The sequence below is a fragment of the Thalassophryne amazonica genome, chromosome 2, assembly GCF_902500255.1.
Source record: "Thalassophryne amazonica chromosome 2, fThaAma1.1, whole genome shotgun sequence".
Lineage (NCBI taxonomy): Eukaryota > Metazoa > Chordata > Actinopteri > Batrachoidiformes > Batrachoididae > Thalassophryne > Thalassophryne amazonica.
The window spans coordinates 152,748,786-152,764,743 of record NC_047104.1 but is presented as its reverse complement, the minus strand read 5'-3'; the positions used below and the strand labels follow the sequence as shown (position 1 = coordinate 152,764,743).

The window sequence follows — 15,958 nt, the reverse complement described above, 5'->3', positions numbered from 1 at the left end:
GTCTTTGCCATGAAGCTCAAAACTGAGCTCAGGTGAATCCTGTTTCCACTGATCATCCTTGAGATGTTTCTACAACTTAATTGGAGTCCACCTGGGCTAAATTCAGTTGATTGGACATGTGATTAAAACGGCCGCCGCTTTTCCTCTTTTCTGCAAATATATGTACTTATGTCTCCATATACATTTCTACACACTTTTTCCTGTTCCCCCCTTTTTAATATTATTATGTTTAAGTAAATATTGGAGGAGTGGGATACAATTAGTTATACCTAACAGCTAACATTAGCTTATCTAGCCAGCCTTAGCAACGTTCATCATAGCGTACAAAATAGTTGGTTCCTTTGTGTTTGATAATCTTCTCCTGTGATGTCTTATTACTTATTATATATACCTTTTTCTTGAGCTGCTTGGGTGGGTAGACAGAGTTCCCATGGGATAAAAAAGCTTTTTAACCTACCATCCCTGGTTCTCAAGACCAGGCACCTATGTGGCTCTACTCTACTCTTTTCTACTCTCCTATTTTACTGTTCCTTTTTAGATATAAGAAGTCTGATTTCTCAGTGTATTTGAGGCAGTGATGAGAGAGGAAGAAGTGCCATAACATGTCACATTTAGGCATAATATTTGTTAGAGCAGCGTTTCCCATATATAGGCTCTACTTGGGCATCGAGCTCAGGTAATCAGAGACCCAGCCGGGAAGATAAGAACATAAGTCAATGTTGTCATTTTACAGTGCATACAGAATGTCTGCCCACCAGCCCCACACACTTTGACCACGCACTTTGTGGTCAAGTGATAGTAACAGTCAAATGGTTAAAGCGGTGGGCTTGTGACCAAAGGACCCACTGTTCAAATCCCCGACAGAACAAAAGAGAAACGGGGACAAAAAAAGAAAAAAGAAACAAAAAGAAAGAAAAATCACTTTTGGAAAAGGTCCATAGTACCCAAGTTGCTGCTGGTGTGCAGTGAGCAACTTGCATGACACCACCCTGGCAACGGTGGGTGAATGTGAGGCATCACTGTAAAGCATTCTGACCACAACAGCACTGTATAAATGCAGTCCATTTACTTAGCATTTTTGTGCATTAAGCTTTGATAACTACAGAACTATAGTCAGGTCCACAAGTGTTTCAAAGGTGACACCTTTTTAATAGTTTATTCTGAACCTACTCATCACATGCGTCGCCACACACTATACACACACACAAGTAATTTATCAACCTGTGGGACGTACTGTAGATTATTTACAGTGAGCGGGGTAAATGCTCCACCACAGTCCATCATGCATATGAACTGAGGTGTAGTGTGATATACAGACTTACTGTCACGGTGACGTATTTTTAAAGTAATATTTGCATAAATCTTGATGTAGAGGTGAAGGGAAATCAAAGTGTGAGCATGGAAAAAGCAGATGTGTGTTCAAAACAGGCAGCCTGTGCCAGTGCCACCCACAAACTGTGTATATACACAACTCTGCCTTCTGCACCACTCGAGGAAAACTGGTACAGGCACAAGCAGGTTCACTCAGATCAATGAGGTCGAGGCACATCAGGGTCCAAGGGGTCCAATCATGTTAAGAATCACTCTGAAATATCAGGAGTTGAAGATAGAATGTGCGCAAGGCATCTTCCACGTGGGTGGAGCCAAGGTTACTTAAAGTCCAGTCAGGTCTAGAAAAAAATAAAATTCCCAACTATTGCTGAACGGTGTTCCTGCACAGGAAGATTGATGTGTTTATCTGAAAGTGTTATAGAAGCAGTTATTGTTACCCTTTCAGATGAAGTCATCTTCATATTTTCTAAAAAGACTTTCAAGTCTTGTTTTATTTTTGCTGATCCAAAGGCAGCACAAAAGCTTAGTGATTAGCACTGTTGCCTCTCATCAAGAAGGTACTCAGTTCACATCCGACCTGGTCCTGTCTGGTCCGAGTGCTCCATTTTAGCTGAACTAATTAACTAACTAATTAGCTGAACTTGCAACTCCAAACTGTCCGTAGTTGTCAGTGAAAGTGTGTGTATGCGTTTGTCTGTCCAGATTGTCTGTCCTGCAATACACTGGACACCTTCGTAACACTTAACTGGAATAAACAGGATTAGAGAATTCAATACACGAGCAACAGCTCTGGTTGACATTCCTGCTGTCAGCATGCCAGTTGCACGCTCACTCAAATCTTGCGACATCTGTGGCATTGTGCTGTGTGATAAAACTGCACCTTTCAGAGTGGCCTTTTATTGTGGGCAGTCTAAGGCACACCTGTGCACTAATCATGGTGTCTAATCAGCATCATGATATGGCACATCTGTGAGGTGGGATGGATTATCTCAGCAAAGGAGAAGTGCTCACTATCACAGATTTAGACTGGTTTGTGAACAATATTTGAGGGAAATGGTGATATTGTGTATGTGGAAAAAGTTTTAGATCTTTGAGTTCATCTCATACAAAATGGGAGCAAAACCAAAAGTGTTGCGTTTATATTTTTGTTGAGTGTAGGAAGACTCGGACGAGGTGCATCACTTGTATTGTGAAGGAATAACCCAGCTACAACCCCTGGCAAAAATTATGGAATCACCGGCCTTGGAGGATGTTCATTCAGTTGTTTAATTTTGTAGAAAAAAAAGCAGAACACAGACATGACACAAAACTAAAGTCATTTCAAATGGCAACTTTCTGGCTTTAAGAAACACTATAAGAAATCAGGAAAAAAATTGTGGCAGTCAGTAACGGTCACTTTTTTAGACCAAGCAGAGGGAGAAAAAAAAATATGGAATCACTCAATTCTGAGGAAAAAGTTATGGAATCATGAAAAACAAAAGAACGCTTCAACACATCACTAGTATTTTGTTGCACCACCTCTGGCTTTTATAACAGCTTGCAGTCTCTGAGGCATGGACTTAATGAGTGACAAACAGTACTCTTCATCAATCTGGCTCCAACATTCTGTGATTGCTGTTGCCAGATCAGCTTTGCAGGTTGGAGCCTTGTCATGGACCATTTTCTTCAACTTCCACCAAAGATTTAATTGGATTAAGATCCGGACTATTTCCAGGCCATGACATTGACCCTATGTGTCTTTTTGCAAGGAATGTTTTCACAGTTTTTGCTCTATGGCAAGATGCATTGTCATCTTGAAAAATGATTTCATCATCCCCAAACATCCTTTCAATTGATGAGATAAGAAAAGTGTCCAAAATATCAACGTAAACTTGTGCATTTATTGATGATGCAATGACAGCCATCTCCCCAGTGCCTTTACCTGACATGCAGCCCCATATCATCAATGACTGTGAACATTTACATGTTCTCTTCAGGCAGTCATCTTTATAAATCTCATTGGAACGGCACCAAACAAAAGTTCCAGGATCATGACCTTGCCCAATGCAGATTCGAGATTCATCACTGAATATGACTTTCATCCAGTCATCCACAGTCCACGATTGCTTTTCCTTAGCCCATTGTAACCTTGATTTTTTCTGTTTAGGTGTTAATGATGGCTTTTGTTTAGCTTTTCTGTATGTAAATCCCATTTCCTTTAGGTGGTTTCTTACAGTTCGGTCACAGACGTTGACTCTAGTTTCCTCCCATTTGTTCCTCATTTGTTTTGTTGTACATTTTTCGATTTTTGAGACATATTGCTTTGTTTTCTGTTTTGATGCTTTGATGTCTTCCTTGATCTACCAGTATGTTTGCCTTTAACAACCTTCCCATGTTGTCTGTATTTGGTCCAGAGTTTAGACACAGCTGACTGTGAACAACCAACATCTTTTGCAACATTGCGTGACGATTTACCATCTTTTAAGAGTTTGATAATCCTCTCCTTTGTTTCAATTGACATCTCTCGTGTTGGAGCCATGATTCATGTCAGTCCACTTGGTGCAACAGCTCTCCAAGATGTGATCACTCCTTTTTAGATGCAGACTAACGAGCAGATCTGATACGATGCAGGTGTTAGTTTTGGGGATGAAAATTTACAGGGTGATTCCATAATTTATTCCTCAGAATTGAGTGAGTCCATATTTTTTTCCCTCTGCTTGGTCTAAAAAAGTAACCGTTACTGACTGCCACAATTTTTTTTTCTTGATTTCTTATAGTGTTTTTTTTAAAGCCAGAAAGTTGCCATCTGAAATGACTTTAGTTTTGTGTCATGTCAAATCAAATCAATTTTATTTATATAGCGCCAAATCACAACAAACAGTTGCCCCAAGGTGCTTTATATTGTAAGGCAAGGCCATACAATAATTACGGAAAAACCCCAACGGTCAAAACGACCCCCTGTGAGCAAGCACTTGGCAACAGTGGGAAGGAAAAACTCCCTTTTAACAGGAAGAAACCTCCAGCAGAACCAGGCTCAGGGAGGGGCAGTCTTCTGCTGGGACTGGTTGGGGCTGAGGGAGAGAACCAGGAAAAAGACATGCTGTGGAGGGGAGCAGAGATCAATCAGTAATGATTAAATGCAGAGTGGTGCATACAGAGCAAAAAGAGAAAGAAACACTCAGTGCATCATGGAAACCCCCCAGCAGTCTAAGTCTATAGCAGCATAACTAAGGGATGGTTCAGGGTCACCTGATCCAGCCCTAACTATAAGCTTTAGCAAAAAGGAAAGTTTTAAGCCTAATCTTAAAAGCAGAGAGGGTGTCTGTCTCCATGATCTGAATTGGGAGCTGGTTCCACAGGAGAGGAGCCTGAAAGCTGAAGGCTCTGCCTCCCATTCTACTCTTACAAACCCTAGGAACTACAAGTAAGCCTGCAGTCTGAGAGCGAAGCGCTCTATTGGGGTGATATGGTACTATGAGGTCCCTAAGATAAGATGGGACCTGATTATTCAAAACCTTATAAGTAAGAAGAAGAATTTTAAATTCTATTCTAGAATTAACAGGAAGCCAATGAAGAGAGGCCAATATGGGTGAGATATGCTCTGTTTTAGGACAACTTTTAGGACAACCTGATAATAATGAATTACAATAGTCCAGCCTAGAGGAAATAAATGCATGAATTAGTTTTTCAGCATCACTCTGAGACAAGATCTTTCTAATTTTAGAGATATTGCGCAAATGCAAAAAAAGCAGTCCTACATATGCGCATTGAATGACATATCCTGATCAAAAATGACTCCAAGATTTCTCACAGTATTACTAGAGGTCAGGGTAATGCCATCCAGAGTAAGGATCTGGTTAGACACCATGTTTCTAAGATTTGTGGGGCCAAGTACCATAACTTCAGTTTTATCTGAGTTTAAAAACAGGAAATTAGAGGTCATCCATGTCTTTATGTCTGTAAGACAATCCTGCAGTTTAGCTAATTGGTGTGTGTCCTCTGGCTTCATGGATAGATAAAGCTGGGTATCATCTGCGTAACAATGAAAATTTAAGCAATGCTGTCTAATAATACTGCCTAAGGGAAACATGTATAAAGTGAATAAAATTGGTCCTAGCACAGAACCTTGTGGAACTCCATAATTAACCTTAGTCTGTGAAGAAGATTCCCCATTTACATGAACAAATTGTAATCTATTAGATAAATATGACTCAAACCACCGCAGCGCAGTGCCTTTAATACCTATGGCATGTCACGTCTGTGATCTGCTTTTTTTCTACAAAATTAAACAACTGAATGAACATCCTCCGAGGCCGGTGATTCCATAATTTTTGCCAGGGGTTGTACTAGAAAATGCCAAGGGGATGCCCGTGTTTCACCTGGCTGCAGCAGATAGATGGCAACTTTTGGAATAGTAGCAATTGACCAGTTGTGTGCATGTTTGCCATCCAGGACCCAAGACATGGTGGACACTGTAGTAGGTAGCACCAGCACATGTTGCCAGACAAGACAGTCCATTGAGGCATTTAAATCCAAGTTGCAGGTACATCTGTTCTCTCTCCAACTTTACACAAGTTGCAGTGGCTCATTAATTCATCACAACATTCACAAGTGCATCCTGCTGATGAGGACATTAAATGGATGTTATAATATTTCTGCAACAGCACTACCACCCCCCCCCCCCCCCCCCCCCCCACACACACACACACACACACACACACACACACACACAAGTGATCAAGGTCTCAGAATTCAATTTAATCAGGTGCAACCTGGGAAAAGGAGACAATAAAGAAGGCAGAGTCACTGTGGAAACACTGTGGTTGAGCAATGAGAAATGACAAAATTAAGCAGATATGGGGGAAGGAGAGGGGGTTACAAACAGATGTTTATCACAATAATCAAAAATCTGCAGTGACAATGCAAAAGCAGGCAGCGGACCCATGTGATGGAATGACACTTCCACATGCCACAGCCATTATAAATAGTAAGTCCCTTTGGCTGCTTCCTTGTTTTCACTACACCAAATCCGAGGTGGATCTGCATGTTGAATTGGCACACGTTTTACGCTGGATGTGCTTCCTGGCACAACTCCACTTTACATGGAGATATGTGGCAGGGGTGGGGTTTGAACCAGGAACCTTCCGCACTGAAACCAAGGGCACTAACCATTTGGCCACCACCCCTGCTCATTACAAAATAAATAAATCTCTCTTTAGTACACAGTAAATAACCACCACACGGCAGAGTGAATATAGTATCACTTACTGTGTAGCCTTCACTATGTCCCAGGTGCTGCTGTCGTCCATGTGCGACCGTTTTTTTGGCTGCTGATTGGGTTCTAGTGCCTGCTCTGCACTTTTGCCGAATTGTCCGTGGAAAGCAGGCACAAAACCATGTGCCATCCCGCCAAACCCTGCTGCCCTTGGTCCATGACTGTGGGAATGACCTGCGTGTCCATGGTGACAGCTGTCGTCCATGTGGCTTTGGCTCTACAACACATACAGTAGGAAATTTCGAAAGATTTGTTTCCAAAATGGGTTAAATACAAAGCTACAAATCCAAATTACACTCTGTACAGATTAATAATATCACAAATTGAACTGCAGCATTTACTGCTTATCACATTTGAAAAAAGATATTGCAAAGTCACAAATGGATGTTGCAAAATTCTCATGTTGAGATGCAATGATGCTGATGTTAACACAGGCTGTTCTACCTCTGGTAATTGTACTCATAGTACTTACTGTAATGAGAGTACAGAAGGTGGAAGAGAGAGTTAGCTGTTATAGTGGAGCAGATAAGTATGACTTTTGGCCAGAATTGTTCACTTGGTCATACAAGCATCAGATTTGGCATGAATGTTCTTCATAAATCAGGTGAGAACAGCTTGGACTCCAGCAAGGACGGTCGCATTCCTCCCCCTCTCCTCTCCTCCTTTCTGCTCTCTATCTCTGCTCCGACCTTCAAAGTCCCAGCTTCACCAGACTGTGAATTCTTCAAATTATGATTTGGATTAACTATGGAATTGATCAGCTGGTCTCTCAACGCCATTGACACCATTTGTTTTCGACAAGGAGATCAGGGTTTGCATGCCCTGAAGGAACCTACCCAGAGGGCTTTGCTCTCGACGGTTGAGAGAATGGAGTGTGACATGTGGCTCCACTCTCTGTGGAAGACGTTGAGGATTCATTCGTATTCGCTTTTATGGTGGGAGGTTTGGTGCTGATTGTTTTGTGCGCTGCCCTGACCCACAGGAATATTAGTAAGACGGCTGCTCCCAGAATCTTGTCCCCTCATCAGTCCGTCATAATTAATGAGTTGGGCAATGCTGTGTAATCTCAGACTGCATGAATTCTTGAACTCAAATGCAAAATGGATTCAATCTCGGAGCAAATCACTGCATTGCAAAGGAATTCTATAGCTGAGGACCAGAGAATATTCTTCATAAATCTGGACTCTCAACGGTCAGGGGTGCAGTAAATAGAATTCTGTATCTCTCCGCCAAACATCAACATGGCAGCCTTATCGGCTCCTGAAGGCCAAATTCCCTGCTGTTCCCCCAGAAGGATCTACAGCCTTGGTGAAGGAATTCGCCCCCCCCCCCCCAATCTACCCCCCCCAGCCTGCTGTTGTTTAGCAACATCAGACTTTACACACACATGGACAGAAACTGTCAGACTTTACACACAGACAGAAATTGACAGGAATTTAACTCATCTGCACACGACGCATGTCTCCCTCCCTCCATCCCTATTACCCCCCCCCCCCCCCGTGTCTCTCCACTCCCCCCCACCCTGGCTTCCTCCTTGCCACCTCAAACGCAGCGCGTTTTTTTATTGCTGCTTCAACCCCCAGGCTGGGCGGCACAGGCCCCTCCTGCTGCGGCCTTCACCCACTTTGCCTCAATTTGGAAGATGGACTACTTCAAGTTCAGTGCACATAAACAATGTCAAATGTATATGTGTTGTCTTTAATTTGGATGTGTGCCATTATTATGGTAAACAAGTAATAATTGTGGATTAATTGCTGTATCTTGTCTGAGGTAATTGGAGTGTAAATGTAATTGCCCTTTTTTGGGATCAATAAAGTTGTCTGAAGTCTGAAGTGTTCGAGAAAAAAGTGCTGGCCACTTGAAAATCCAATATGGTGGCCAGGTAGGGGTCAATGAAGAATTACACAGGGATCAGAATTTAAAAATGCTCCAATCATATTGAAAAGTATAACACATTATTTGTCTGATCATAAATATTCCAAAAAGATATAGGTTGCATAATCTATGACTGAATGTTATGGCGTTATGAGCTAAAAACAGCAAAAATGGTGACAAAGGTCAGTTTCAGTTTGTACAGGAGTAAAACGTTAAAGTTGCTCCAATTTTTGTAAAATGTGATGCAAATTATTGGTTGAGTTAATAGGGGTTTAAAAAGGAATAGTTTGCACCATGTGTCATGCTTAGTTGTCAAGTTACAGGGTAACATACGTCATATGCCATAGAATCCAATGGACGTCAACATTGACATTTACTCTGCAAACCAAGCATTCAACACACTCAAAACTATTCAATTTATTAATCCTATTAGTTCAACCAATATTTTGCACCACTTTCTACCTAAATTGGAGCAACTTTAACTTTTGACTCCTGTGCAAACTGAAACTGACCTTTCTTACCATTCTTGCTGTTTTTACCCCATAACATTCAGTCATAGACAGACCAAACTATACTTTTTTGGAATCTTTGTGATCAGACACATAATTTGGTATAGCTTTCAATATGATTGGAGCATTTTTAAATTTTGACGCTGAGTCATTCTTCATTGACCCCTACCTGGCTGTCATATTGGATTTTCACCGTGGCCAGCACTTTTTTCTCAAACACTGATTTATGAAGAACCTTCATGCCAAATCTGGTGCTTGTATTGCCATGTGAAGGACTGCTTCAGTTATCTGCTGCACTATTAGCTGGTCAGCTGTTTGGATACATTTTAAAATCAAGGAAGATGAAAAAAGTAAAGCAGGCTGCAACCGTTACCATGAAAAACTGTCATGGACAATTATTAGCAGCTCAAACAACACAAGTTGCCCTAATGAGAACATGCAACTTTGTGGGAAATTGCTCACTGATGTGATTTGCTTGACCACAATTTTGAAGGTCATTTTTATATTTGCCACCATGGCTATTAGCAAGTAAAGTAGGCTCACTAAATAATGTACTCATTTGCTATATGTGACGTGTGTGTGTGTGTGTGTGTGTGTGTGTGTGTGTGTGTGTGTGTGTGTGTGTGTGTGTGTGTGTGTGTGTGTGTGTGTGTGTGGCACATGTCTGCTTTCCTCAGTGAGAATTTGTGATACAAACTTCAAATTTGTCATCTGATAGCATTTCTACAGTTGCTAAAGATGTCTCCACAAACACTACAGCTGCTGGATTTAGCTTACTCGTATCATGGAAGAATTTTTAGGAAAAGCTAATAGAGGTGTGCAATAGAATGAAACAAATGGAGCAAAGAAGCACCATACAATTGGACAAAAAAAAAAAAAGTCACATGGCATACAAACTGCCAATCAAATTACAATGATTTATTTATTTTGTCACATAAATACCTATAATACCAGTAACATGAAGTCATATCCTCTTTCCATTGGTCACATATTCTTTAACCTTGGGTAATGCTGAAAAGTCAAACCCAAGGTCTTTAACTCAGAGTTTTAAGGCCATATGGATAAAACATCATGAAATGCCAGTCTGAGTTTGATGACCCAGCTGCCAGGATCATAGGCAACTCCAAGAAAATGGGTAAAAATTTTATAAGTAGCTTTTCTTAACCACTAGCCTATAGTTCAGAAGCATATGCCATCATACATGGTTACAGCAACAGGACATTCAGGTGCTCAAATTCATGAGCGACTACCTTTTGCAGGCACACAGGACTTCGGGGAAATGTTTTCTGCAGTTCTACCTTTCAGACTTGACAGCGGCAATGGCACCTTTGTGCTTATATTCTGTTACATACGTATTCGGACAGCAACACCTCTTTTTTTGTAATTTTCCCTCTGTACACGTCACAACCGAGTTGAGAGAAAGCCTATAGTGTAGACTGTTAGCTTTAATTTTAAAATAATTAAAGGATCACATTAACCATTAAGGGATTGCATCCATTTTTATACAATCACTGCAATTTCAGACACCAAAAGTAACTGGACAAACTAAATGTAAGGATTTTTGTCAATACAACCTGACCGATATACTGGTTGGTCAATAAGATCGGTTGATATGAGCCTTTGACAAACAAATCTGTATTGGCACTATTTTGGCTGATATGTAAACTTGTGTTACCAAATAAAGAACGCAGGAAAAACGCTGCCTATTTATTTACCCAGACTGACAACAACAAATATGAGTAAATTAAGTACTTTTATGCATTTTTTTGTGTGTGGTTTCTTGAGGCATTCAAGAAATCCAGAAATGCGCTCCAACCTCAAAACACACTCCTGTGATATAAATCAAACACACCCCCACTTCTTCTGTGGCATTTAATGGCAGCCGGCATCTTTATTGCTGCCACCTTCTGGATCAGTCTGTTATAGCAGTACTAAATCCTCGAATTCAGTGTCTTTCAAGTATTTAAAAAAAGCCAAAACTTCCCCCTCCCACCTTAATTTAATCTTTATTTAACCAGGTTAGTCCCACTGAGATCAAGATCTCTTTTACAAGGGAGACATGGACAATTATCAAGTTTCCAATACTTCTAACAGAAACTTTTTATAATTCTGAGAGAAGCTCTTGCCTTTCTCTGAAATATTTATTGCAATAGATGAGGACATCCTCAATCACCAAAACAATGTCCTAAATAAGGCCTTGCTGACTCCTGGATGAACCTGTCCCTGAGATCTAGGAAACAGTGACCATGTACAGATTTATTTTTATTTATGTCCAGAGATCAGGGATCCAGTGACCAATTTCGTATTTATTTACTTTAAAACTCAATAAAATGCTGACATAGAAAACCTGTAAAGTCTACTTTTTGTACACAGAAAATTCACTGGAGGGAAGGGAATCGCTAAAGATTCGGACTGATAATTGCATCGATGTCGATAAAATCTTATCAATACCCATCTCTAGTGACTCAGTGTGTGTTGCCAGCTGATGGAAGACTATTTTTTTAACTCTTCATATCAACCAACATTTCTTGTTTCACTTATTCTTTAGCGTCATGTATTTCTGCAGGATTTGAGTTATTTGGGCTATTAAGATTGAGGTCAAAGTTAGTGTAAGGGTTAGGCTGTCACGTCACTGCCGTAACAATAACCTACCAACACATAGTTAAGGTTACCATGACAAAATTCACGACCAAACAAATAAATAAAAATCCATATCAGTTTGCCAGGATATCATTTTTAATATAATCATCTTTTTTTTTCCAGCTAGTTTTCTTTAAGACAAGTGAGGGAACACATTCATGAACATTTCCAAATGATAGAATATGTCTTGGATTTCATTTAGCTCAATCATAAAAAAAAAATACAAACTGTATGGTAAATCAATCTTTAGTGCTCACTTCTCAAAGAGACCAGTGCAAAAGGAGACCAGTGATCAAAGCTTCAAGAAACCCTTGACAGCTCTGAAGACGTCATAGGCTGGCTGTGATTAGATCAACTGGGGATAGCCCAACTGTTGTATCACCAGTCACAGCTTTACGGTGTAGTAGTACATAAACCAGACTACAAGAAAACACATGAAATGCAGGCTTGTGTCTCTGATGTGAACCCAAGCTTACAAGTTGAAATTTCACATCTCATTTTTATTATCTGTCCAGATCTGCTATGGCAACCCTGAGTGAAACAAGGAAGAAGTTGAAGGGGCTTACTTTTAGGGAATAACCCTGTGTCTGATGATTTGCGGATATTCATGCTGGTTATACGGTCGCAAATTGATCTTTATAAACATAAAACGGATATTCGCAACCATATAACAACATGCACATCCGCAAATCTTCAAACACAAGGGGGTTATTCCCATTCTAATCTAATTCCATCATTTATGGTTTATGTTTCTATAGGTAATTCGGTCGGTGAGGGTCAGCCCTTAGAGTCTGGTCTGCTTGAAGTTTCTTCCTCAGTATATCAGAGGGAGTTTTTCCTTACCACTGTCGACTGTGTGCTTGCTCTGGGGGTTGGTAATGAGTATATATATATATATATATATATATATATATATATATATATTTTTTTTTTTTTTTTTTTTTTTTTTTTGGGGTCACACATGTCACTGTGAAATTGTCTTGTGTATCAGTTTTTTGTTATTGTGGAGTTTGTGTGCCAAAATAAATTAATTCAATTCAAATTCACCCATTTCTGTGGCAGCGTCGGTACGCAACTTTCTCACACGCTCAGCTAACAGCATCATTATGACATCTGCATAGTAGCATGCACAGCCAGTCTTCTGTCGAATTGTGTGTCTCCTTGCATAAATCAACACTTCCGCGTCCTGACAATATTGTGTATGCACAGTTGCGTGGAGAGCTGATCTGTCGACAGGAATGACATCTCATCAGAACTCTGGTCAGGGGGCGGAGTAACACAGCCAAATGTGAAACGGTTAAATAGTTTGCCACCGTGACCCTGATATTATACGGTCAGAAATTTCACACGATTAACTAATGAGATTTGCAGCAAAAATGTAATTAAATTAGAATCATAGTTACAAACTAATCCAAAAAAAGACTGATATGTACATTACGAGATGAATTTCTTAACCACAAGAGTCCAGAACTGAACTCTATCATCCACAGCAACTGACTGACTGACTGATTGATTGATTTACAAATTCTATATAAAACATACAACAAAATACCATGTTAGAACATATGCCTATATAATACATTTATCACAGAATTTCAAGGACAACACAAAAAAGTAAAAACACTTATTTCCATTGTGGTCCTTAGATAAAACAACTACAAAAGAGGCAGCAAAGATGAATAAATAGATTGCAAATAAATAAACAACAAAAGAGTAAAAAACTATAATAATAATAATAATAATAATAATAATGACAAATTTATACAAATTGGCTAGACTGGCTTTCTAAAACACTGTTGAGCAAAAATGACTACCAAGCTCTTAAAACAGTTAATGATCACAAATTTGAACACTTGATGGCACCTGATTCCAACTAAAAGCTCAAATATATTTTAAATATTTTTAACCAATATTTGTATGGTATCTTGCAAAAAATAATGATGAGTGACCAGATAGACATGACATAAAAATTGTTCTGGTAAGACGATGATCGCCTCGACCAGATAGACTTCAAGGAAAAGCTGTCTCATGAAAAAACTTGAGAATATGGTAAACTGAGGAAATGTTATAAAGTGTTTTTAGGGTGAATTTGCAAAACATATTAGGCACTACAGCCGAGAAGTTTCCACTTTAACACTCTTATTGATAATAAAGCGAAAACAAGCTAATAAATGAATGAATAAATACAGTAATCATCCAACATAATGCGACATGTGGCGGAATTTCAGGTAAGGCCACATGAAGAAATAAGGTTTGTGTTAAACCTGACAGCTGCTGATAAGATTATAATATCCTGCACGATAACAGATATCGATGGATTTCCTGAAACTTTAGCATTAGCCGTGTCCGTATGTCCACTCCACGTTAACGCTGCTACTACCTGCTAACATGAAGCTGGCTAATGCTAAAAGCCTGTAAATAAACGGCATTACGATAGTGATTTGCACACAAGAGCAGAGAATATAAAATAACCCTCCATACATACAAAAACAAAGCCCACTTACATCGCTGTCCTCCGTCCAGTCCATGTTACTGCAGGAAGCAAAAAGTAAGTTTGTTTCCGTGGAGGCCACAGCTACAATCACCACACCCACCACTGGCTTTTCAAAATAAAAGGTTCTAGAATAATTTCTGCCACAAGTGCTAAAGAGAGAACTCAGAAACACTAATAGCAGAAATTTTAAAGTATTAACACACCACAGAGGTGAGACTCTTTACATTTAACAATGTTTAAAATAAAACATACAGATAAAAAATATTACTGTTCATATCAGAGTATATTTTGTGCAAATTGTGGGTTTGTTTGTAAAAACTGACTTTGTTTTTGTTAGAAAATATATGACAATATTAATAATTCATAGTATGCAAATTATTTGGAGGTATGCATAATAGGACTAGGTGTTAAATAGAGCCCGACCGATATATCGGCCGGCCGATATTATCGGCCGATGTAAGCCCTTTTCAAAGTACTCACTATCGGCCGAAATTTTGCAGATACAATGCCGATAATTTCTCATAAACAGAACAGTTATTGAAATAATGTTTGTGTTGGCAATGTAAAATGTCCTTGCACCATTTGTCCAGTAGATGGAGCTCTGACTCCATTCAACTGAGAGCTGCTTACACACCTGCTTAAATGTGTTCATCACCGGCCCCCATAGTTCGCCGTCACACTGCACTGATTGGCTGACAAAAGCATACAAGTAAGTTTATAAGGATGTTGTTTGTAATACCTTTGCGATTACATTCACCCCACATTTCTGTTGTGAAAGTGAAATGACACGGACCCACAACAGGGAGCGTAAATGAACGGACAATGGAAATGCCAAAATATAACAATTTAATGTTGTGAAATGTGCACAATCGAATACAGATGCTGCTTTTAGATAACAGTCAATTAAATCACAGGTGGCGTGTGGGCAGGCTACAGGATAGGAGACGCCTGTCCAGAGAAGAGCCGGGCCCCACATGGCTTCCACTGCCAACGGAGACCTGCAACACACCGGAGCCACCAAGTCCTGAGTCCCCAGGTGGCCACTGCCTCCAGCTGTCAGATCTGGTACTGCTGGCGGGAAGAACAAACAGGTTATGGTGGGTGTGCGAACACCCAGCAAACAGTCAAGCAATATCACAGTTTCTTCCTGAAAACAAATATGTGCGTACGGCACAGAGACGGCTGAGAGGTTTACCTGTTGGGTAAGCTGATATCTCGGCAGGGAGGTGGAGTCACTGCCCAGCTTATATGGAGGGAGGTGATGATGATGATGTGTGACAGCTGTCATCCCGGTGCGATGATGATGATGATGTGTGACAGCTGTCATCCCGGTGCTCCTGGTTGCTCCTGAGAGGCGACTAAGCCCTCTGGTGCCTGAAGCCCGTCTTCAGGCAGGGCGCCCTCTGGTGTTGGGCCAGCAGTACCTCATCTTCCGGCGGCCCACACAACAGGACCCCCCCCCCCCCAAACGGGCGTCTCCTGGTGCCCGACCAGGCTTGTCGGGGTGCCGAGTGTAGAAGTCAGCCAGGAGGGCCGGGTCCAGGATGAAGCTCCTATTTACCCAGGAGCACTCTTCGGGTCCGTAACCCTCCCAGTCCACCAGATACTGGAACCCCCAGCCCTTTCGACGGACGTCCAGGAGCCTGCGAACCATCCAGGCAGGCTCCCCGTCGATGATCCGGGCAGGAGGCGGCGCCAGTCCAGGGGTGCAGAGGGTTGAGGTTTGGTGTGGTTTAATCGGGGAGACGTGGAATACTGGATGGATCCGCAGTGAAGCTGCCAGCTTCACTGCGGCCGGGCTGAGGACTTTGAGGATCATAAACGGTCCGATAAAGTGGTCCTTCAGCTTGGGGG

At 40.8% G+C, this 15,958-nt stretch overlaps 1 protein-coding gene across 1 annotated transcript in view; it reads right to left on the bottom strand.

The window, feature by feature from the left end:
- Window positions 1–14,224, bottom strand: part of zdhhc13 (zinc finger DHHC-type palmitoyltransferase 13) — a 60,569-nt gene extending 46,345 nt beyond the window's left edge. Inside the window, exons 1-2 of the mRNA XM_034159481.1 lie at window positions 14,115–14,224; window positions 6,580–6,803 (exon numbers count right to left, since the gene is read on the bottom strand). Of these exons, the coding sequence (XP_034015372.1) occupies window positions 6,580–6,803; window positions 14,115–14,138 (248 nt within the window). The 5' untranslated portion in view covers window positions 14,139–14,224. The remainder of the gene's footprint in view (window positions 1–6,579; window positions 6,804–14,114) is intronic.
- Between the last annotated feature and the right edge of the window lie 1,734 nt (window positions 14,225–15,958).